The sequence below is a fragment of the Tamandua tetradactyla genome, chromosome 5 (genome assembly GCF_023851605.1).
Source record: "Tamandua tetradactyla isolate mTamTet1 chromosome 5, mTamTet1.pri, whole genome shotgun sequence".
In the NCBI taxonomy this organism is placed as follows: Eukaryota; Metazoa; Chordata; class Mammalia; order Pilosa; family Myrmecophagidae; genus Tamandua; species Tamandua tetradactyla.
The window spans coordinates 44,636,175-44,661,099 of NC_135331.1; the positions used below are offsets into that span (position 1 = coordinate 44,636,175).

Sequence of the window (24,925 nt, forward strand, 5' to 3'; positions counted from 1 at the left end):
AACTCGTAAATACAGAGCATGTGTGGTGTTAGAGCCTCAAGGGTTTTGGAAGGGAAAAGGGGAGAAGGTGGTGCTTTAGGAAAGAGGATTTTCAAGGTAGGTATTTCAGTCATTACTATTTTTTTTATCCCATTGTATTGTATGCATTTCTTTTGGCCCTCTCACTCCTTTTTTTTTGGAATGAGGCTGTGCAAAATATTAAGCACAGACTTTATGTGTCTTAAAAATAAAACAGGTGCAGTCACGAAGATAGAGGAACCAAGACAAAATAGGGGAGGACCTTGGGAGAATTAGCTGTAACCATAACTTAGATTGACAAACAGCAGATTTGAGTGGGGCTAGTAACAACAAGTCCTTACTTAGTGTTAGTGATCAGATGTTTAGTAACCAGATGTTTAGGAAACCTCTCAGGGATGTAACCGAAATTCATTCACCCGTGAGTCTGCCAGCGTGTTGGGTCTTGGGGAGAGTGGCAAAACTTTGATAACTGCTGTGGCTGGATAATGAGTTCTTGCGGGTTCATTATACTATGCCCTCTACTCTTTGGTACATTTGATCATTTTCCTAACAAGGTTATATTATATGTCCTTTCTTTCAAGCAAGAGCTAGACTGATAACATAAAGGCAAGTTCAACCAACCATTATGCTGCACTCACAGTATGAGTGGAACAGAAGCCCCTGGAGTAGGGTGTTCAGGAAGTGCTTCCTGATGGCGGTTCATTGTGTCTATAAATTCCTGCTCAGATTGAGTTAGGAAGCCCAAAACTACAGGTCTGATTTAGCCTCAGGTATAGGTTCAAGTGTTTAGGACTCAAGGTCAGGACGGAGGAACTAGCTGCTAGCAGGGTGTCATCTCCTTATCTACTTCCTTCTTTCCCCTTTGTTTGAAGTCAGCAGAGGTAAGCAGATATTCGGTACATCCAACATTTCCTGGGCATCTACAATGTGCAGCTGCCGCACAAATGCTTAGATTCTGCCTGGACCATTTTATAGGGGAGGGAAATGGGAGTCCGAGAAATTCCTCAAGTTGTGATGAACGCGACACAATCGGGCACCTGCGCGCCAGGAAACTCCGGGGAGAATAGATCAGAAACTTGGGATCAGGCAGAGGTAAATTCAAATCACGACTAGCTTCGAGGCTTTCAGCAAGTCACTTGACCTCCCTTGAACCGACTTCATTTCTCCATCTATTAAAAGGGTACAGGAAATCCTGTAAGTTGTGCAGTTTATCGAGCTTGACTGTCAAAATCCCGGCAAGAAGAGAGGGCTCCATAAATGGCAGCCATCATTCTTCTCGGCCAAGTGCGGGTGCATCCTCCGGGGCGCGCCTCCCGCGGGCTCCCCCGGGACACGCTGGGCCCGCCCCCGCGGCGGCCTCGCAGTGCTCGCGGCAGGTGGCCCAGCATCCTGGCGCCCACGCCCCAAACAAGCGGGGAGTGCGGGTGGGTGGGACGATCGAGATCTCTCCTAGACTATCCGCTGCCCCTCCCTCTACGCGCCCGGCGCAGGTGAGGTTTCCAGCCGGGGCCAAGGGGACAGCGACCTCTGGAGAGGTCGAGGCGGAGAGCGCAGCTTGCGGCCCGGAGTGCGGTGCTGGGGACGCCCCCTCCCTTGCCCGGCTTCACCCCAGGGCCATCCCCGGCGCTTGGGCCCGCAGGCTGCGCGCTCTGCGGCTGCGAAAACCCGGAGAGGCGGATCGGAGCGCGCTCCCAGCGCTGGCAGCCAACTCCTCCGCGGTCCGGCAGCCGAGCTGGGCATGCTCAGTGCGGCCGCCGCGCTGCCGTCCGCCAACTAGGAAGCTCGCGCTCCCGGGCTGTGGGGGCGAGAACGCCGGCGGCTGCGAGCCGGCGTCGTCCGCCGCCCCCAGACAGTGGCAAACTTCGTGGCGTCCCCGGAGCTCGCCTGGACTAGACTTGATACCTTACAAATAAAATAAAATCGAGTTCCCTAATCCTAACCCGAATCATGGAGGCTGCGGCCGCCAGAGTGCCCCCGCCGCCGCCGGCCCCTGCCCGCTAGCCAGTGACCAACAGGTAAACTGTTGGGGGGTGGGGGTGGAGGAGCTGCGGCCGGGGGGGAGGGCGGCGGGCTGGAGGAGCCCGAGACGCCCGCAGTCTGTCAGCCCCGATCTGCGCTCGCTGCCGCCCCTCTCGACCCGCCCCCAACCCGCCTCTGGAGGGTCAACAAAGGGTTAAGTCGGCCCCGCGCCACAGAGAGCACGGCCGGCTCCAGCCGCCGCTGCCGCCGCGACCACCAGCAGCGCGTCTCGGCGCCTGCCCGGAGCCGCGGAAGGGACCCGAGTCGCGGATGCGCCACCGGAGCCCAGCGGGAGTCTAGGAGGCACCGGCCGCTCCTCAGCTGCCCGCAGCCCTCCTCCAACCCCTCTAGGCCTCCCTCCCTCCGCACCGGCCGGGTCCGCGCCCAGGTGGCGGGGTCTGCAGGGCGCGCGGCGGCGGGGGAAGGGTCCTTGAGGCGAAAGAGGGATGGGGGCGGGCCGCTCCGCCGTCCCCTCCCTGGGGAGACGGGCCCCTTTGCCTTGGGCGAGCACTTGAGCCACCCGCTTAGTCGCCAAGAAAAGTTTTTTTTTCCTCCCCGCGCCCCTCCCCCACCCCCACCCAGGGCCCAGCTGGCGTGGGTTTGGGTCCATTGGTGAAAAAAGTCACACGTTCCCATCAGCTGCTCCTCCCCCTAGGGACGGGGCGGGGGCGGGAGGCGGGCGCCGCGGAGGACCCAGGCAGACCTCCTGGTACCTCCGCCGCCTCCGCCGGAGCGCCGCGTCCCGGGGCCCGAGCGCAGCCAGGTGCCCGCCGAAGCCTGCCCCCATCAGTGCATGTCTGCGTGTCGGGCAGCGGCAGCATCCAACCTGCTTTATTCCTGCCTGCAGCGCCACAGCGAGTGAACGAGCAAGGAGGGGGAGAGAGGGAGTCTGTCTGCAAAGTGCTGCTCCCTGGTGCTCAGAGGCGGCTGCTCCAGCTCCAACTCTCATTCATTTCGCCGGTTAACATGAGAGATCATGGCCGCCTTCGGGCTTCTCAGCTATGAGCAGAGACCGCTGAAGCGCCCCCGGCTTGGGCCGCCCGACGTCTATCCCCAGGACCCCAAGCAGAAGGAGGTGAGGACGTTGTCGGCCTCCCCGGCACCCGGGGCCGCGCTCTGCAGCGCTGACCCGGGGCCAAGTTGGCCCAGCGGGCATCGTCGGCGCTACGGGGGAGGGGTCGTGGAGGGGGGGCTGGAGGCGGGGGCCGGCCTGGGTCCCCCGCGGCGGAGACCCAGCGGCAGTCAGTCCCTGCGCTCCACTGGGGCGCTCGCTTTCCCGGTGTCGGGTCGCTTCCCGGTTATCGGGCCTTGCACCGCGCCGCTGGGTGCTTCACGGGGTTTTTCATTGCTGAAACCCTCCTACTCGCTCTCCCCCGCTCCTGCCTGCTTTATTCCCCCCCAGCCGCTTCGGTAAATCCTCGTAAACTTTTTGAAAAATGTTGGAATGCAGTGCATCCGACGCCGAGGTCTTGCGTTTTGCGCCAGTTGAGCCGAGAAGTGGAGAGGGGGAGGTGATGGTCGGGAGCATCTTTTCTCGTCTCAGATTTTCCAGTTTGGAATGGAAGTCGTTCTTGTCGGGGTGATAAATAATTTAGCTTTCTGAATATACTTTTGCACCCCCTCTCCCCTTTAAAAATCAATATTTAGGAGAAACACTGATTTTCGTCTCCAGAGGCGATTGGATTAATTGCTGAGGCTGTTTTATGTATGTGAAAGGAGGGAGATTACCTTGGAAGGGAATAAGTCCAGGATTGCTTATTCCTTTGAATGAAATTAATTGGAGAAACCTTGACACTTGCACCAGGTACCACTAGCTTCAGTGGCGAGGGTAACCATGGCATTTTGTAGTCATGTATGTGTTTGTCAAGAGTTAACAAGTACTTATGTAACAACTCTCCAGTTATAATGATCACCCTTGGCTACACGATTTGCCCAGGGACTTGCCTTTTTTTTTTTTTTTTAAGATCACCTGCTCCCCAGCTGTACTACAGAATTTGTCAGCTGCAGCCCACGTATTCTCTGCCCTCTTCATCTAAACAGGAGCTGACCACATTTCAGAACTTATCTTTTTGGAGATCTAAATTTCTCTATTAAAAGTTTACAGGGCCACCATGTAATGGAAAGGGTCTTGCAAATAAGGTGAGGAGGGGTCCTTAAGACTTCCCTTTGATAAATGTGTATATTTTGATATTAGAGGAAGAATGCTTGTTCTGGTTAAGCTGTTTTATTAATAATATGTCTGAAAAATAAGGAGGGACAACTCTTTTTAGAGGTTTCACACATTAAATATGTTTGAGCATCAGTAGAGTAGTGCAGATTGAAGCTGGGGAGGTTTCCCAGGTGTTTCCCAGGAGAGGCTCATCGTGAGGACAGGTGAGTTTGAAGTTCTGCAGCTTTCTTCCCCACTCAGTTCTGTCCATGCATCCCTGCACCAGAATAATGTGGATTGCTGAGGACCAAGAGTAGAGAAAAGTTCCAAAGAGTGCTCATTTACCAAAGGGTAATAACTTAAGAATTGTTGTTAGCAAATCCTTAAAGGTTTGGTGGGGACAGAAGCATTTGTTGGCTGATCTCTAGCGTCTCATAATTGATATCTTGCTACATCTTTCCACAGTTGTCATAACTGGTGACACCTCCCCAGTTATGAGATGGTGGCTTGCGATGCCAAGTGGGCCTCTTTGGCATTTCATTATTTTGGGCCACACTCAAGTCAGGATTGGGACCGCTGCGATTCTTGAAATAATAATTTTGAATTTCAGGGTCTTAAGCATTTAATAGGGTCTTCTGCATGTAAGGCAGGCATTCTAACCCCTGAACTACCTGTGCACCCTAATAGCACTTTAAATCCGGAAATAACCTTAGAGCCTATTTTCTGTAACTTCCTATTTTTGACAAAGGGAAACAGACTGGCTCAGGAAAACGTGAATGACTTAAGGTGTGTGGTGAATACGTAGAAGAGGTGGGCAATCAAACCAGTATTTATGTCAAAAGCCAATACCGATTTGAGGATGATGTATGCTAAATTATGTTGATCTGATGTTGCTCCCTTTCCCCCAAGGCGGCTAATGCTTTATCTCTCTAGAATAGAGTCAGAGTTATATGTGGCTGGAGCCTAATTTGGGTACAGTATGGAACAGGTGCTTGGCTGTTCTTGGTGCTAGTTTAGTGAGCACAGTGTTTCCCAAGCCGCAGTTATTTATGTCCCTTTCTGAAGATTTCCATCTTCTTTCTATACCACCTGAACTTTTATTGTATTTTCTTTAAATTAACTTTAAAAAAAAAAAACCCTTTTGTTTCCTAGGCAGTAATATACATGAAATCATGAATTTGATGCTAAATGTATGTATGGGTATAAAATATATAATTTACATCAAATCGTGTATACCATATATTTCATTTCATTTACTAATTTGATATTACATACATATATACGCAAACATTTTATATGATTATGCATATTAAAATGAGCACATGACTATTACCGCTTTAAAAAGTTTGTCTGTGTGCCATCTAAAACCATGATTGTCTTCCTTCACAGAGGTATATCCTCATTGTGGGCAATGCTGAATATATGGGGTAAGTATGGGCTCCCAACTTGGGATCTGGATTCTGGTTCATCCTTTTAGCAGTTGTGTGGCCTTGAACAAGTTGCTTAGCTTTTTGGAGTTTATCCTCATTTGTAAACTAGCATAATTATGCTCTTAAGAAAAAAATGGTTCTAGATGCATTACATTTGTGTGAGAAAAACTCTTCTCCTGGTAGAAGCTATTCTTGTCTCAGTAGGTGTAATTTTATTGTTGTTATTTACCACTGATAATAATGTTCTAGAAAATAGTTCCAAGGGGATGGGGTGTGGAACCCTTGAGTGAGGGTCCTGGTAGATGGCGTGGGGAAAATTGGAATCTTTAACCTGCTTAGTCTGTTGATTCCATTCATTGAGTCGTTGTGGGACTTTATTATACATTATGTATAATACTTTGCTCTCTTGGAAACAGAGACCATCCTTAAGCCCTCAAAAACAGGGAATCAAAATTGGGAGTCACCCTTGACTCTCTCTTACTTATACCGCACGATACATCTAGCAGCAAATCTTGTCTGATCCAATTCCAAAATATATTTTCAATTCATCTGCTGCTCCCCACCATCATCATTACTCATGTTTTCCTTTCTACTTTGCACTGACATTTCTCTCCCTGTGGGCACATGCTCTCTGACTGTTCGGACACCTGCTTCCAAACCCACCCATCCCCAACAGTCCACCCTACTGTTCTCACATTAGCACATGCTTAGCGGGTATATGCGTTAATAATCCTGGCTTTGCAGAGCTAGGATGATTATTCTCCTTATTATTCTTATTCTCCTCATGCCTCAACTTCCTTCCTTATAAAGTAGGGATGATAATATTACCTACCCCACAGGGGGTTGGAAGATTACATGGATAATGCATATAAAACACTATATAATAATAAATAATAAGCATGGATTCAATATCCAAATATTTGCTGTTACAAGTTACTGCCAGGCCTGGCTCTTCTTCATCTGTCAGTTCTTGGCCCAGTGACCCCCTCAGAGAGACCCTTTTGCTTTATGTGTATAATTTATAATTATAAATTTACTTGCAAGGTGCTGGCTCTTCCATTAATGGGCCAGCTTGATGCAGGCAGGGATGAGGTCTGTTTTAGACATTGCTGAAATACGTGGTACCTAGTGCACCTAGTTCCTGGAATGCTGAGGGCACAAGTATTTGTTGGAATGTATGAATAAAAGTGGGATGAGTGAATAAAAAATAGGAGCTCTGATGACTTGAGGCAGTTGGGGAAAATCTATGGCAGATAGGATCCCTGTCACAGCCATGGTTCCCATCATTTGGTTCTTAGCGTGGACACTCCCTGCAGAGGTGCTTTCCTTGTCACCGCTCTTCCCTCATCCTTGGTAGTTCATTACCCTGTGTCCCTAAGCTTGGTAGAGCTTGCAAGGGTCTGCAATTCAATCACTAGGACACTTACTCTCTTCTCCATGGTTTTCCACATGAGAATGTAAACTATAAACTGGTTGAGCCCAGGGGCTTGCCCTTGGGGTTCACAGCTCTGAACTGCCTTGTGCCTGGTATTAGAGTGGGTACTCTGTAAAGATTTCTTGAAGAAAGTAGTAAAACGCCGAAAAAAATTCTTAACTGACAGTTGTGTTTATAACAGTTAACTGTCCTCTTGCTTATTTTGGTAACTCCTGTTAGTGTTCTTGTTAGCATTTAAAACTCTAAAACACATACATGAATGCCTGCTGGGGAGGCGGGGAGGGAGGAGGTGGAAATGTGTTTCTTTATAAGCCACCAGAGGAAAGATGTTGACAACATTGCCTGGGAAGAGAACACACGCTGACCAATTGCCCTGGGACCCAAAGTGAGAGGTGGCTCAGGGGACATTCGATTCCAGAAAATTCCCCCCTGAGGTTAATTGGCCAGCCCAGAGCCCTGCCACACCTGCCCCTGAACCCAGAGTCCAGGGAGGGGTGGCTCTATGAGTGAGGTGTCTCTTTAACTCATGAGTGAGGTGTCTCTTAGGGATGAGTGAGTGGAGGAGATGCTGGGTCAGAGATCCTTTCTCTTTCTACTGCTCACAGAAATGCTGCTACCCAAACTTTATGGCCAGAGAGGAGGAGCTCCAGTGGTAGTCTGTCTTCAGGACTGCCAACACCTGCAGCAAAATCTTGAAAGATGCTCATTAAAAATGCAGAAGTTATATCCCACCTTCACTGCAGACCTGGTAGATAAGTCACAATTTCTCGGGAGAAGGCTCAGGGGTTTGCCTTTTTTTTAGGTGTTCAAAAAGCCAGATAATGGCTTTATTTCACATTTTAAAAAATGCCCTTAAAAGTGACCCTTTTGCATTATACTTTCTAAAAGAAAGAAAAAGAAAAAAAAATCCAACCTCCACAAAAACATCTTTACCAGACCTGTCTAGATCACTTCAGAACTGAAACCCTAAGACAGAACAGGTGAAGATTTCTTTGAGCTGCTAAATCTCAGAAAAGAAACCTCTCATAGAAAGCTTTAGGTCTATCCACCAGGTTCTGCCTGGGGTCCATGCATCAGATGGGGACCTCAAAGCCTGGTCTGTCATCCATAGTCTGTCACTGGAACTCTTAATAGTCCCCAAAATGAGAAAGAGAAAATACCGGTCGGGTTAAAGGTACAGAACCAGGAAAATGTTGGATTCACGGCCTGAAGAGGCCGAGAAGCTTGGAGTGACCCCAAACTTTTAGAATCTGAAAGACAACCAAAAAGGAGAGATGAATATCACTTCCCTATTGTACTTCATGTCCATGTTAGCATATGTTGCTCCTCAGTATTTTGGAAATCACGAAAGACTTGGGGTTTCTCTACTGCCTTAATGACCAGGTAAGCATTCCAGCTTAGAGCTAGGATGATTCCCAGGTAATTCTGAACAAGTTTGAAAACCATTCCTTTAGTTTGAGGCCTTATGTTGGAGAATGTTGTGAACTAGACTTCCCTGAACTCTTATCTGCCCCCCACTATTTGAAATATTAGAACTGTACAAATATATTATTTCAAAAATGAATATGCTTTGGAATCGGAAATCGTACCCCCAGAAGTTTCAGAAATCTCTGGTTCTTTTGTGCTTAGTTGGGGTGGAGGGAAGCTATAGATAGAAGATCTTTTTTTTCCCCCCTCTTCCCTTCTATCCAAACAATGACTGTGTTTTTATAATAATCAAAGCATCTTATTAGTTTAATTATTGAGTAAGCATCACATGATAGCTGGGTCTTTGCTACAGGTTAAGATAAGTAGTGCTAATGCAAGGAGTTCAGCATTTTTCCCCCCTGAAGTTCCAATAACCATGGTTCTTGACACAGACTTGTCTTCTGTGTGAGGTTTATAGCAGAATAGCGCTCCATGCCTTGGTCTTGAAATAGCCACAGCTCCTATCTCCATGGACGTGGGTCAGGCAGGGGCACAGGTCTTGGTTTGTCTGATGAGGCCATTCTTTGAACTTGTTTTGGACTGCGGGGTTTTATATTTGATTGTGGGCTTTTTTGGGGGGACTCATGTGAAGCTGTTAATTTTGGGTGTAGCCTCTGCCCTTTAGCCTGTCAGCTATTTCACTCAGGTCTGCACCCAAGGAGATAAAACCTAATCGTTTAGGAAGTTGCAGCACCATGAAGTGAGGCCTGGGAGGCAAATGGCCTTGGATGAGCTCTAGGGAAGTGAGAATGGGTGAATGAATGAGACTGAGGACTTTAGTTGAATCGGGCAGTGCTGCCTGTGGGTGTGTGTACATGTGTGCACTTGTGTGCAAAGGAGAGCTAGAAGGCTGGACTAAGGATTGTGGAATATTTCTTCTGAAGTGCTCCTCTGTTAATTAGTGCCTGACTTGTAATTTTGAGGCATCTTGATAGGTTAAGTAGGAATTAGAGAAGTTGGAGGAAATCTACAAGAGGAGTGAGCATGTTTAAGGTAGAACCTCAAGTATAAGTGATGGAAGAAGCTGGTCGATTTAGCCTGGAGAAAAGCTGATCTCAGGGTCTGAGTGGGGAAAGCCAGGCAGAGGGAAGACATACAAGGGAAATGTAAAGGGGAGGCTTCTGCCTCCTACAGATTCCTCTCTGCAAGGGAAAAAGAGAAACAAGTGGACTTTAGATTGTGTTTAGATAATTTCTGAAGCTGGGCGATGATGACATGGGGGTTCATTATACTATTGTCTCTGTTAATCTATCTTGGAAAGTTTACATAATTAAAAAAGTCATTAAGTTACAAAGTCGCATGATTCCCATTGGTGAACACTATATGTTTTTATAATCTGGAAGGACTGTCACACAAACAATTATCTCTGCGGAGGGGGATGAGGAGTGATTTTTAGTTTCCTCTTTGTACTAATCTATATTCCAAGCTATAAGAATAAATGCAACCTCCTTTTGTTATTGGAGGAAAAGACTTAAAGAATAATTACTAGATAATTTTGTTTGGGCACGTAGGATGGATCTTGGTTGTTAGTCCTAAACCAAGCTAGTGCCTCTTTAGCTGGTGCATTAGGCAGAGGTTAGGTGGAGTATTAATACAGGCACTTATGCACCTGTGATGCTGCCAAAAGGGTGGTGGATTTGGGATTAGGACCATTATGTGAGCGTTCCAGCCCTGCCACTAGCACTTTGTGATTGGGGTGGGTTGGTTATTTTTCTCACCTATAAACTAGGGAGAATAATTCCTAATCATCTAGAGGATATTAACTGTGAAAGAAGTGTTATAAAATTAAATTTCTACTAAATGTAAGGTATAAATTCAGTAGTGTGCAGGAGCAGATTTATACTGCTTATTGTTAAAGTTTCAGGAATTTGTAAGCTGGTTGACATCCTGTTGGTAGCCTGAAATCAGCTATGGTGGGCATATTTACACTAAGTAAATCACTAAATATCACAAATAAGGGCCTCTTTAATGTTTTTTATTGTTGGGAAACTTGATAAACACTTACCAGCACACCACTGAGCATAGTTTTGTGTGACAGACACTTTGTTGGCCGCTTCACCATCGTTCTTATCCCCCTTTTCCATTTCCTGCTTCTGACTTAAGAAAAAAATAATAAAAGAGCCAGATCCTCTCTCTCTTGGTCTCCCTTGCAACTTAGAGAAAGCATATGACTTAGTTCTGGCCAAGGAGATTTAATGGAAATCTACAGGACTCTGGGCGAAGCATTTTTTCCCCTCTGATCAAAGCACAAGAGGAGAGGACGCTCTATGACTTGATGGTATCCTTAGTTACAAGATTGTATCCTTGATTGATCCTTAGTTTCCTATTGATGGAAGAATAAGAGGGCACAATAGTTGGAGCTGGGCTCTTGGGACCATGAGGCAACAAGCCTGTGGGTGAAGAGCCAAACACAAATGGAGTCGCTTGAGTGGCTTTATAAAAACGTTAAACTGCGGAACTGCACATGGGAGCACCTTTCTGGGAGCTTCTTGTTAAGCAAACAATAGATGTCCAAATGATTTAAGCCAACATTGAATCAGTTTTCAATTCCGTATAGCCGAAAGCATTCTAAACTTGTCATAGTAGTTTCTGTTTTTAGTTTTGCGCCCACAGATAGTCACAGCAAGAGCCTGCCTTGCCCACAGCCCTGAGAGGCTACGTATTCCCAGAACTCTTCTGCTCTCTAGCTTAATGAGGATTAGAAGGCAAGAGGCAGAACCCCATCTTGTCCATTAGGCGGTACATTCTGACAGGTGTCTCTTTGAAGCTGAGGGGAAACTGAACAGTGTGCCCCTTTTTTTTGTTCCATTTTTTGGTGGAAAGAGGTTTTTTTGGGAGGGAGGGAGCACTGTGACTGGTTTTGCTTGGAGAGGGAGTTTGGTAGGTTTATGCCATTTTGGAGGGAAAATCATGCACTTTAAGCACTAGAAGAGAGCTTAGAGATGGGTTGTTCCAGCCTTCTCATTCAATACAAAGGGAAATTGAGTCCCAGGGGGTTAAAGTGACTTGTCGGGGCTGATCTGGGTCAAGGGCTCGTGTCCCCTGATCTGTTCTTGCAGCTTCACTTGGCCACCCCTCCGTAAACAGCCTCCCCTTCTGGTAAACACTCCCATGTTGCCCTGGCAATGAGAATTATTCTGCATTTTCGGGCATCAAGAGTCTCTGTGAGAGCTGGGGACTATTTAGCTCACCGCTTGATTCTCTCAGAGCTTGCTAGAATCTTGTCTGGTGTCTTCCGGGTAGGGAGAAGAATACTCCAGAAGCTCGTGTTCCCTCCTTGTGCTTTTTTGGTGGAAGGTTCTCAGCCCTATATCTGGCCTCTAGGGACAGCCCTGGCGGTGGCATTTGTGGGTCACGTGTCCTGGGGACGGTTCCTATCTCGTTCTTGGGTGAGATGCGTCCTGATTTCTCGGTTACTGACTTGCAGGAGGCAAACACAGAAGCTGCCTAACTCTAGGGAGTAACACTTACGTGGCATTCTATATAAATGGGACCTCCTTGGTTAGCTGTAGCTGTGGGGATGGGGAGAAAAGTTTAGCCTCTGGGTTTTATTTCCCATGTTTGGAGAGCAACATTATTATATGTATGCATGCCAAACCAACTCTGTCATTCAGTCATTCAAGTATCGGGCACCTTGCAGGCCCTCTGCCAGCTGTGGCTTCATGAGGCAGGCTCGGGATTTTATTCCCTCTGATGTCTGACCACAGGGCCTGGCCCATATCTCACATACAAAACTTCTTTGAATGGGTGTAAGAATGAACACCTGGTAGGAGTATTAAGTATGGTCCTGGGGCTCTAAAGCCACCAAATCTACAGCAGTGTTTCTCAGCCAGGGGTGATTCTCCCCATGTCCCTGGGGGCATTGGCCAAGGGAAGACAATTTTGGTTGTCACAGCCAGGAGTGGTGCTGTGCTACCACTCACATCTAGTGGGTCGAGGCCAGGGAATGCTGCTAACATTGTCCAGTGCATAGAGTAGCCACAGCAAGGAATCATCCACAGCCAAATGTTAATAGCTCTGAACTTGAGAAACCCTGATCTAGAGAGAGTCCCAGAAACTTGTAATACAATGTTTCAGATATTCTTCTAGAGGAATGTACAAAGTGCTGTGGAAACTAGAGGGATTGACCTTTTTTTTTTTTTTTTTTTTTTTTTTGACAGAATCTAATAGAGCAGGAGAATTTTGAGTCTGGGACTTAGAGGAGGTATAGAAATGGATGGGACTGAGGGTGTGGAGAGAAATTAATTCTAGGGAGGGGAACAGCATGTGTGAAGGGCCACAGATGAGAAAGAATGTGGGGCAAGCCCTGCCCTGTGGGCGGTTGAGTGGGCCTGAGGCCTGGTGTGGAGTTTGCAGGGCAGGGATGGGGTTGGAGTGGTAAAGAAAGTGGGACTTAATGTGGGGGGGGTGCTTGTATGCTGTGTTAACACTTACGATGGAGATGAGGAGGAACCATCAAGAGTTTTACCTAAGGGAAAGGGATTTCAGATGTCCAGGGATGGCAGTGGGAGGGATCGGCATCTCTGAGGGTCACACTGAGGCAGAAAGACTGACCACCACCTAGAAGGTCATTGACATTCCAGGCCTGTGAAGAGGGCTGCTGTAACCGATTCTTACAAATGGAATGGCCTAAAACAATAGACACTTATCCTCCTATAACTCTGGGGCTCCAGAGCGTTCTCTGGAGAATCTGGGGGTAGAATCCTTTCTTGCCTCTTCCTGCTCTGGTGTTTTTTTTGATGTTTCTTGGTCATCTTAGGCTTGTGGCCACTTTCCTCCAGTCTGCACATTGCCTTCTCCTTATGAGGACACTTGCCATTGGATTTAGAGCCCTCCCCGATAATCCACAAGGGAGTCCTCTCCAGATTGCTACCTTAGTTACATCTAGAGACCTATTTTCCCGTGAAGCATTCACAGGGCTCGGGGATTTGATGTGGATATCTTTGGGGGGGGGTGTATTATTTCAGTCCACCATGGGTGTGTGTGGATGGAGCTTGGGAAGAAAGAGGAGGAAAGAATTTAAAAGGAAGTATTTGGGTGGCAGAATCAACCAAGTGGATGTGTGAGTTAAGAGAAAGGGATGGATACCAGAATATATGAATGTTTTTAGCCTTTTGGTTTCAGTACCCCCTGTACAGTCTTAAATGTTACTGAGTATCCTAAAGAAATTTTACTTATGTGGTTTATCTCTCTCAATGTTAAAAGTTACTGAGAAATCTTGGAAATACGTATTCATTTAAGATTAATCAAATGATTTCATGTTAATTGTTTTATGAAAAAAAATTATCCCCAACAACAAAAAAATTAGTGAAGAGTGGTATTGCTTTATGGTTTTACAATTCTCTTGTAATTTTATTTTATGTCTACTGTTTTTTTTTTTTTTGGCTTAACAGGAATTTGTCTCATAGTTTAGGAGGCTATATGTCTAAAATCAAAGTCTTGGCAGGCCATGCTTTCTCCCAAGGCTGCAGTGTTCTGGTGGTGGCTTCTGGCAGTCTCTACCACATGGCAGTCTGTTTCTTTCTGTCTTCTCCTCTGGCTTCCATGACCATGTACAAATTTCCTCTGTTGATAATAATTTTAGTCATATTGGGTCAAGGCCCGCCTTGATTCAGTTTGACCTCATCTTATCTTTTTTTTTTTTTTCTTGCATGGACAGGTACAAGGAATCGAACCCAGATCTCTGGCATGGCAGGCGAGAACTCTGCCACTGAGCCACTGTGGCCCTCCCTATCTTAATAGGCTCTTCGAAGATCCCATTTGCAAATGAGTTCACACTTGTGGGACCTAGGTTAAGACTTGAACATGTCTTTGTCGGGACACGGTCCAATTCACAAGTCAAGCAGCCCTGTTAAGTCTAACTATTCAACCCCCAAAGAGTATGGCCAGACATCAGAGGAGCTTGTTAAAAAGGAGATTCATGGCCTCATCTGCAGAGTCTAATTCAGAAGAAGGGAGAGTGGATCTGCCAGGCAGGCATCCAGGAGCCTGCACATTTAAAAAGTGGCCCATGTGGCTACTGGTTCTGATGTGTTTGATCCAAATTCTGGGTCTAGAATATTGTTTGCAATTGGCATATCTCCCTCTTCTCTATAATCCTTCTGGGTTATGTAGAGCTTTGGGGATATTCTGGGACTATTTTGGATTGAATGGGATCCAGCTGAGCTTGCATACAGGGGAGGGATGGAAATTAGCTGATATGTTTGGAGATGAGAAGAAAAAAGCCCAGTGACCTCAATTGTGCTAGATACGTTTGCATTTCCTCCTTATTGATTTCTGTTGAGCCTGGTGTTACTTTTTTTTTGTTTAAATTTTTAATTAATTAATCATTTACTTTTTATTAGAGAAGTTGTGGGTTTACAGAGCAATCATGCGTAATATACAGGATTCCTTTATGCCACCCAATTAGTAACACCTTGCATTGGTGTGGTACATCTGTTATTGCAATTGATGATGGCACATTTTTATCATTGTATTATTGACTGTAATCCATGGTTTAATTTAGGTTTCACAGCTTGTGTTGCACAGTACCACATACAACCTAAAATTTCGCCTTTTAATATTCAAATATATAATGTAGTGCTGCCATCACCACCATCTGTTACCAGAACTTTTCTGTTGTCCCAAATAGAAATTCTGAACCTTTTAAGCTTCAATTTCCTGTTCCCTACTCTTACTTCATCTCCTCACAATTCATATTTTGAATTTTGTCCCTGAGTATGCTTATTTTAATTATTTTACTCAACATGATGTCTTCAGAGTTTATCCATGTTGTCATATTATCAGAACTTGATTCTTTTTACTGCTGAATAATATTCCATTCTGTGTTTATATCACATTCTATCCATTTATCGGTTGGTGGACACTTGGGTTGCTTCTGTCTTTTGGCAATCATGAATAATGCTGCTGTGAACATCTGTGTGAAAATACCTGTTTGAGTTCTGGTTTCAAATCTTTTGGATATTACTTAGAAGTGGGATTGCTGGGTCATATGGTAATTGTATACTTAGTTTTCTGAGGAACTGCCACACTGTCTTCTGCAGCAGCTGCACCATTTTACATTCCCACCGGCAGTGAAGAGTGTTCCAGTTTTTCTACATCTCTCCAACACTTGTAATTTTCTCTTTTTTTCAAAGTAGCCATTCTAGTGTGTATGAAATGGTATCTCATTGTGTTTTCGATTTGCATTTCCCCCATGGCTTCTGCTGATGTACATTTTTTCATGTGATTTTTGGCCATTTGTGTATCTTCTTTGGATAGATGTCTGTTCAAGTCTTTTGCCCATTTTAAAATACTATTGTTTGTTTTTTTTTGTTGATGAATTGAAGTATTTCTTTATGTATTCTGTATATTAAACCCTTGTTTCCTATGTTCTTTCCAAGTATTTTCTCCCATTGTGTAGGTTGTCATTTTACTTTCATGATAAAGTCCTTTGAGGTACAGAAGTTTTGAATTTTGATGAGGTTTCATTTATCTGTTTTTTCTTTTACTGCAAGTGGAGATCCAGTTCTTCCAACACCGTTTGTTGAAGAGACTGTTCTTTTTCAAATGAGTGGTCTTTGCACTCTTGTCTAAAATCAGTTGACCATAAATGTGAGGGTTGATTTCTGAGCTCTCACGTCTATTCCATTGGTTTGTATGTCTGTCCTTGTGCCAGTACCATGCTGTTTTGATTACTGTGACTTGGTAATAAGTTTTAAAATTGAGAGTATGAGTCCTCCAACCTTGTTCTTCTTTTTAATACTCTTTCAAATAAATTTGATGATTTTTAAAATTTTGATGAGGTTTTTTCCGTTTCTGCAAAGAAGGTTGTTGGAATTTTGGCTGGGATTGCATTCAATCTGTAAATCGCTTTTTGGACTAAACACCGTTTAGTCTTCCAATCCACGAACATGAAATGTCCTTCCATGTATGTGCATTTATTTAGTTCTTTCATTTCCTTTAGCAGTGTTTTGTAGTTTTTTACATACAAGTCCTTTACATGCTTAGTTAGGTTTATTCGTAGATATTTGATTATTTTACTGTTACTGTAAATGGAATTTTTTTCTTTATTTATTCTTCCAGTTGTTTAGTACTAGTGTGTATTGGTTTGCTAAAGCTGCTGGAATGCAATATACCAGAAGTAGAATGGTTTTTAAAAAGGGAATTTATTAAGTTACAACTTACAGTTCTAAGGCCTTAAAAAAAGTCCGAACTAAGCCATCCAGGGAAAGATACCTTGACTCAAGAAAGGGTTGATGAAGTTCAGGGTTCTGTCAGCTGTGAAATTATGTGCTGTCTGCTAGCTTTCTCTCCAGGCTTCTCCTTTTAAAAGGCTTCCCGGGGTGAGGGGGTGGGGGTGTTTTCCTTCTGTATCGCCAAACCTCTCTTGTCTGTGTTAACTCTGTGGGCTTTTTCCAAAATGATTCTCTCTTAAAGGACTCCAGTAGATGGATTAAGATCCACCTTGAATGGATGCAGATACATCAGTATAGAAACCACTCAATCAAAAGGTCCCTCCCACAATTGGGTGGGTCATATCTCCATGGAAACAATCTAATCAAAGGGTTGCACCTTAAACAGTATTGAATGCGAATTAAGAGAACATAGCTTTTCTGGGGTACATAACATTTTCAAACCAGCACATAGTGGGAAGAAACATTACTGATTTTTGTGTATTGATCTCGTATCCCTCCACTTTGTTGAATTCACGCATTAGCTCTGGGAGCTTTGCTGTGGATTTTTCAGAATTTTCTGTATATAGGAATATGTTACCTGTACACAAATCAACTTCTGTATTGAATCTGTTGTGATGTGTTATTTGGTTGAAGGATATGAAGAAAATCTGCCCCCCCCCCCCCCCCCATAGTTCAAAGTTCTTGGGAACCCTCAGAGGTCTTGGACTTAGAGAACTGCTGGCTTAGGCAGTTGGGTAGGTAGATAGAGATGGTCCCATAATGAGCTTGCCAGAGAGATCAATAAGGTTTGTTTACTTTTTTCCTCCAAGGTGGGAAAGGTGAGTGATTGGGAGGAGATGACGAGTTCATTTCTGATTTTTTTCAATTTGAGATCCTCTGGGGAATCCAGGTTGAAATATGTAGAGTGGCAGAAGCCAGAAATCTGGGTTTAGGTGTGATGTCATCATAGGTGTTTGAAGTCATGGCTATGATGAGCATTTGGGAGCGTGCAAAGTGGAGGAGGCTGATCCTGAAGAATGGCATTTCCCGGGGCTGAGCTTCCAGGACCCTGTCAGCCAGGAACTCGGAGGAGGATGTGGCCTGAAGAGAAGATGAACATATCAGGTGAGGCTCCAGCTGCACTGGCCTTCTCTTAGTCTTCCTAGGTCTGCCCAGTTAGTTCTTACCTCCGGGCCTTTGGGACCTGTGATTCTCACTGCCTGCTTGCTTTATTCTCTTTATCACTACAAGGTGGTGGTTTATTCTGAAGTGTTCAGCACAATTGTGTTTGATTCATTTACTGTCTGTTCTTCCCCCATTCCCATTCCTGTCCTCAACCATAGTAAGTTCCATGAAGCAGGGATCGTGCCACATTTACCCCTCGCTGATAACCAGAGGCCAGCAGAGTGTCTGGTCTTTTGTAGGAATTCCATAAACATTTGTTGATTGGATCTGATAACTAGGCAATCATTATTAGCATATGTTTATTAGTTGCCTGCTATGTAGAGATGGCTTCCCGGGCATGGAGCTTTCAGGAAGTGTCCGACTTGACTCCTGCCCTTGAGAAACTTAAGATAGATGGTTGACTGTCCTGTGTGCAAGAATTGTAAAGTCGTTAAAATGTTTGGTGGGTGCGGTCGGAACAAATGATGGAGGGGTCAGACCTGTTCAGGGACTGGGAAAGTTTTCATTTGAAAGGTGGGTATTTTCCAGGTGGCATGAGGTAGTGAGGAGGCTTTCTTGGGTGGGTGGGAGGGTCTGAGCAAAGTGGCAGGGAGAAGGATATGATTTTGGAGGAATTGGAAATAATTCAGTAGAGCAATAAGTTTGGAGAGACTTGAACAAATACTTTATAGATTTTGAGAACAGTTGAGAGAGAGGATGAGATGAAACTGCTGGAGAAAGAAAGGATATCTGCTAAAGCAAGGCTCGTCTGGCTAGGGGCAGGGGCTTGAGGACCCAAAGGGGTTGGGTTGTGGAGCACCTCCTCTGAGAAAGGAGAGGCAGCAGAATTTACACAGGGCTCACCCTTGTCTTGGATTTTCTACAGTTCTTTCTAGAGAAAGTTTGTGCATAGATTTTCCTCCTCAAAAACGAACTCCACTATGAACCCACATTCAATGTACCACAGTCCAGCTCTGCCAATGCCAGCTTCTTGTCATTTAAAATGTGGTAGAACTTGCTCCTTTCCTTTTCCAGCCATTTCATTCATGGATTAATCTATTTCAGTTGTTACGATTAGGGCCATTTAAGGCATTGGCAAGAGTGAAGAACTAATAAACTGTATTTTGTCAGAAGTGTCACTGGAATTTATTGCTAGGAAGCTAGTTTACTTAAAGGTATGGAGGCTCTATCAAAGCTATGTCCAAGGCAGTAGTAAATAATTTATCTTCCTGGGTTCTGTGAGAAAGGTTAATATTGATGTTGCTTAGGTACTTTTTTTTTAGCTTCACACAAAGCTGTGTTAGGTGGTATGGAAAATATTTTTAGGGTTAGAGCTGTTTTTATTCATTCAGTTTTGACCAAATGAAAAAATAAGATTCAATCTGAATTGGAGACACTGTATTCCTGCTACTCATATGAAAACTGTTTTTAAGTCAATAAAACAACAAAATGTTTTTGAAGTTATATGTACATTTACTTAATACTTGATATGTGCCTCTCACTGTGCTAGGTGATAAGGGGGGTATTGAAAAGAAATATGAGCATGCTTATCTGTCCCCTCTGGAATAGTGCTTCTCAGAATATTTGTGGTGAGGACCCGTTCTTTTTAAAATCAATTTTCAATCTGTTGCAGACTGATGTAAATATGTGATTACATTAAATGAAATCTCAGAAAATAAAGTGCTTCTTTTTTTAATTAAAAATTTTTTTTTAAAATACCAAAAAACACCAAACGTAAACATTCTCAACTTTTGATCATTCCATTCTACATATATAATCAGTAATTCACAATATCATCACATAGTTGCATATTCATCATCATGATAATTTCTTGGAACATTTGCATCTATTCAGAAAAAGAAATAAAAAGAAAACAGAAAAAAATTCATATATACCATACCCTTTACCCCTCCCTTTCATTGATCACTAGCTTTTCAAACTAAATTTATTTTAACATTTGTTTCCCCTATTATTTATTTTTATTCCATATGTTCTACTAGTCTGTTGACAAGGTAGATGAAAGGAGCATCAGACACAAGGTTTTCACAATCACACAGTCACATTGACAATATCAGATTGGTAGAAAAGTTTTCAAATGCTTACTCCAGTTTTTAATTTTTTAATGTTTCTCATGGGCCAGCGGTGGTCTGTGGATCACACTTTGAGTAGCACTGCTCTAGAAGTTAACATTTATTTCACTGTCCCATGTAAAACAATAAAAAAAAAAAGACAAATGTATTTTATTTTAAAATTGGGGAAGAATATAACATTCAGTAAATTATATAAAGTGTTCCATCATAGCCAGTGTTTACTGAAATTCAGGTATTGGTTAGTCTGAGTGCTTTACATGTTTGGTTTCATGCCAGCTTCATGATTCCTCTGAGGTGATTCTATTATCATCTGCTTTTTTACAGATGAAGAAACTGAGGCATGGAGAGTTAAAAAACAAACAAACAAAAAAAACTTGCCCAGGGTCATGCAGCTGTGTGATGAGGGAGCTGGTATTGGACTCCTGAGACCAGGCTGTTAACCATTCGGCTCTATATATAGTTAGGCTAAAAATGCTGTGTGAGTTCAGAAAAGAGGGGATTGGATTACTTGGAGATTTCTCTGGAGGATGTGGGGTCTGAGGTGTAGAATCTTAGGGGGAAGGGATATGTGGCACCCTCTCACAAGAAAAGGTTGGGAGGTAGGTTGAGCATGGTACAGGGGAAGGAAAAGTGCAATCCACAGATCAGAATTGGCCATGTGTTCTCTGGAGCCCAGCAGTTTGGGGTGTGGGGAAGGGGTGATGAGCATGAAGCTGCTGTCAGATTTATCTCACTAGCTCATACCTAATAAATCCTGGGAGGGAAAGAGTGGAGTCAGGGAGACTACCAGGGAGGTGGCTGTAGAATAACCAAAGCATAAAGTAATAAGAGCCTGACTGATCAGGGCTTTAAATAGGGCTGGGGAAGAATTGGCCGTGGGTGATGGATGGGTCAAAGACTGAAGAAGAGAGAGTGTGGAAAATGCTTAGTTTCTTGACACATTGTTGAGATTGTATGGGCAATACTGTTGCTTGAGGACCTCAAAGTGATGTGCTTTTGTACTTGGATGTTGGTGACATGACAGGTATTTAGAGTTATTTATAATTTCTTGATTGCTGAATTGCAGTGAATATTTAGACTCCTTTCCCCTGTTGTGACTTTTGAGAGAAACTGGGGCACTGCCATTTTAATGAAAGAAGGCCCAAACAGGGGTTACAAAAACTAGTAGATTTAAAATGCTTAGATTTGAAAAATTAATTCTTTTAAAACACACATTTGCACACATATACACGGGCAAAAGAATGCAATATAATTCTGCTTTTAGCATCCTAAATCTGTAGCAGTCATGTTTGATTTGATAACAAACTTAACTTCAATAGCATGCCCATGCACTGTTCCTGTACCCCTGCTTCTTTCCACCTTTTTGTTGTACTTGTTACAAATTGTATCTTTTTAAAATGTAAGTCAAAACCATAACTTTACCACTATTTCTAGTGCACTTGCTTTTTAGAACCTGTAGGAAGTAAAAAGTGAAGTTACATACCAAAAAATACAATACAGTAATACTAGCATTTATAGTTACGCATATGGTTACTTTTACTTGATGTCTTTATTCTGCTTTGATCAACTGCCTCGTGTCCTTTCTTTTCAGTCTGAAGAACTCCCTTAGCTTTGCTTTGTAGGGCAGGTCTAATGGTTAGGAACTTCCTCGGCTTTTGTTTATCTGGAAATGTCTTAATCACCCTTATCTTTGGAAGAGAGTCTTGCTGGATTTAAAATTCTTGGTTGGCAATTGCTTTTCTTTCAGCTCTTTTAAATATTTTATCCCTCTGCCTTCTTGGCTCCAAGAAGAAATTGGCACTTTGTTCTTATTGGGATTCCCTTATAAATGACACATTAGTTTTCTCTTGCAGCTTTTTGCAATGTTCTCCTTGCCCTTGGCGTTCAACAGTTTGACTATTGTGTGCCTGGGCATGGTTGGTTTTGGGTTTATCCTGTTTGGGTTGGGATTTGTTGGACTTCTTGAATGTCATATTCATGTTTTTTGCTACATTTGGGAAGTTTCCTGCCATTATTTCTTTGACTATTTCTTCTTCTTCTTTTTCTCTCTCTTTTCCTTCTTTGACTCCCATAATGCATATAATAATGTCTTGATGGTGTCTCCCACAGGTCTCTTAGACTCTTTGCTTTTCTAAATTCTTTTTTTTTTTTTCTTTCTGGTTCTCAGCCTGAATCATTTCCATTGTCTTGTCTTCATGTTCACTAATTCTTCTGCCAGCTCCAATCTGCTGTTATAACCCACTAAGGAAGTTTTTTTTCTTTCTTAATAAGGGCTTAATATTCTTCTCCATTTCTGTATATCATAACACCAAGATTTCGCTGTGTAGGGTCTCTTTGTAGAGGCTATAGAGAATGCAAAGGCTACGTTTTACACCCCTCTTATTTATGGATCTGTATGTGTAAGTGTAATATATATCAGTATATATTGATATACACATCAATATATAATACAGTATGTATCACTGAAGAGGACACATTGATTAAAGAAATACAAGTTTGGCATCACTTCCAAACTTAAATAGTAAAAATAAGAACTACATAAGGTTAATTTTTTTTAAATTAATAAATAAAAAAAAAGAACTACATAAGGAACTGCATACCCTAAATGTATTATATGATACGACAAGCATATTCAAAAAAGTAGATTTACATCCAATTTCTCTGGTTTTGTCATATCACATTAGATCCATTGATAATGGCAAAACCCTAAGGTACTGCTGTGAAGAGAGCATGTTTGATTACTCTTGGGTTTTCTGCAAACAAACAGCAGAGCCCAAAGCAAAAGCCTGTTCTGGTGAAGCCTCCCACGTTGGTAAACAAAAGGATTGACTCTTCTCATGGGGTTGTGGTAGCTGATAGCAACTTATGACCAAGCACATTAGATTGACTTAGTTTTTAAAGTCATTTGATTCAGCTAAAATGACACCAGCCACATTCACTTTGTCCCCAGAAATAAACAGCTGCATGGCAGCCTCAGCTTACTTTCTGAACATAGTTATGTTGTTTTTCCATTCTTGGATGGGCAAAATTCAAGACAGACTGAACCTCTTTTGCTGTGTTCCTTTGGGAAGTCTACAGTGAATGTGTTTAGGACTCTCTTGTGTTTTCTTGGAGTGTGCCAAAAAGTGCACCGCCAAACTTGCTATCATCTGAAAGTAGCACTGTAAGAGTCTCTGTATGGAATTTGTTGTCACGCAAATACAATGACGTATTAATTGGTCTGAAAGGCTCAAAGTCAGTGTTGACTTGCTTTTCCTTTCCTTCTTCCCTTACAGTTGTTCCACAGGAAACAACCAGACCATTTGGAGGTTACTTTGTTGTACAGATGTAATGGCTCCCAGGACTCAGAGGCAGTTTACTTGTGACAATGTTAGATGCAGTTTCAAACTTATCTGCTAACATTTTTGCCACTTGTGAAATACGGTCTTTGGGAGGAGCGATCAGCGCAATCATGCTTGTGCCTGTGTCAGATGTCTGGAATGTGGGAGTTGGCTACCGCCTGGTTCTTCTCATCCAGCCATGTGGCGTGGGGGTGGCCATCCAGAGGGGTCTGGGAACCAGGAGAACATGGAGGAGGGGGTGGGGTGGGAGAGGTTGGATGCAATGCATGCCCATGGGCTGCCTCCAGGCTCTTGATGAGCTTCTTGATCTTCCTGATCTCCACATTCTTGTTGGCAGGAATTGGGGCTGATCACCATCTTCTTGCCTCCTCCTCCCTAAGGGCCCAGTCACAGGTGGCACAGGTGATCCTGCCCAGCAGTGACTCTGGCAGTGGTGGCTCTCTACTAGGGAAAATTTTTCGTTTCAGTTACTGTGGTCTTTAACTTCAATATATGTGTTCGGTTCTTTTTTAAAGTCTCTCTCTCTCTCTTATGCATGATTTTCATATTATTAATTCATTGTTTTCCTGATATCTCTTAGTTCTTTCTCTGTTCCTCTTTATCTTCTTGAGCATATTGAGGATTTTTTTTTTTTTAAAGTCTTTGGTATTTCTAGAGTCTGGTCTTTGTTTATGGTTTCTGAATTTTTATCTTGTTCTTTTGGGTGGGGCATCGTGTTTCTTTGTCTTACGATATTTTGTTGCATACCATATATATTAATATTTGACTCTGGGATTTAGTCCCCAAGCTCTCTGTTCCTTCAGTTTGTATCCAGCTAATGACAAGACAGAAATGTCCTGAGTGCCAGGAGCAAACCAACCAATACAAACGCAAAAAATACCTTCATAGCTTTTGCAAATTCACTCTTTGTGTTGGCTGGTGGTCTCCCTCAAGAGTTTAGCCCTCCTATCAAGGTCAGCCTGAGGTGAATACCAAGTGTAGGGTCCTCTCTGTCTTTTCTGAACCTGTGTTTTGTCCTCAGCTTTTGCTTGCTCCTGGCCTTAGGAATTCCTGTCCTTACAGGAATTCAGATGCTCCCTTTACTCCCTATGAAATAGACACCCCCCTCCTGGGTTTCTATTGTATAATTCAATGCAGGTAATCCTTTGCCCCAGGCTGCTTTGACTTAATTGTTTCTTATACTGCTGTGGCTGCCTGCAAGCTGTTTCTGCCAACAGGGCAAGTCTTGGGAGGGGAAGCCTGAGATTAGTTTCCTGGTTCAGACTTTTAGGCTACCACCGGACAGACTGGCATCAACATAGGGGCACTCCAGTATGTACGTGGGAGTTACTCTGCTCCCTCTGGAACAGGGCCAGGGACTGTCAATGAGAATGTAGGCTGGCTCCACACCAGGCTGGGGAGGGGTGGGGCAGGAGTTAGCAGGGGAACTAGTGCTTCTACCAATTTTAAAGCTGCATTTTCTTGATTTGACACTCACCTGGTTACTACAACCCTTTAATTGTCTTCTGGAGTTTTGAGGATGATGGCTCTGTCACCTTTTGCTACGTTATCCAAAGATTCTGTGGCAAAACAGACACCCTGGAGTGCCTTACCTTGGTCACTTTTAACTGACAGTAATTGGTTCCCTTGAAGGGCTTTCAGTGATCAGTCATATTT

At 43.7% G+C, this 24,925-nt stretch overlaps 1 protein-coding gene across 3 annotated transcripts in view; it reads left to right on the forward strand.

Annotated features, from left to right (window-relative positions):
- The first annotated feature begins 1,797 nt into the window (after positions 1-1,797).
- MED12L (mediator complex subunit 12L) overlaps positions 1,798-24,925 on the forward strand; it is a 371,061-nt gene continuing 347,933 nt past the window's right edge. For all 3 annotated transcript variants that reach the window (XM_077160783.1, XM_077160781.1, XM_077160782.1), the window contains exons 1-2: positions 1,798-2,033; positions 2,885-3,112. In XM_077160783.1, the coding sequence (XP_077016898.1) occupies positions 3,014-3,112 (99 nt within the window). In that variant the 5' untranslated portion in view covers positions 1,798-2,033; positions 2,885-3,013. The remainder of the gene's footprint in view (positions 2,034-2,884; positions 3,113-24,925) is intronic.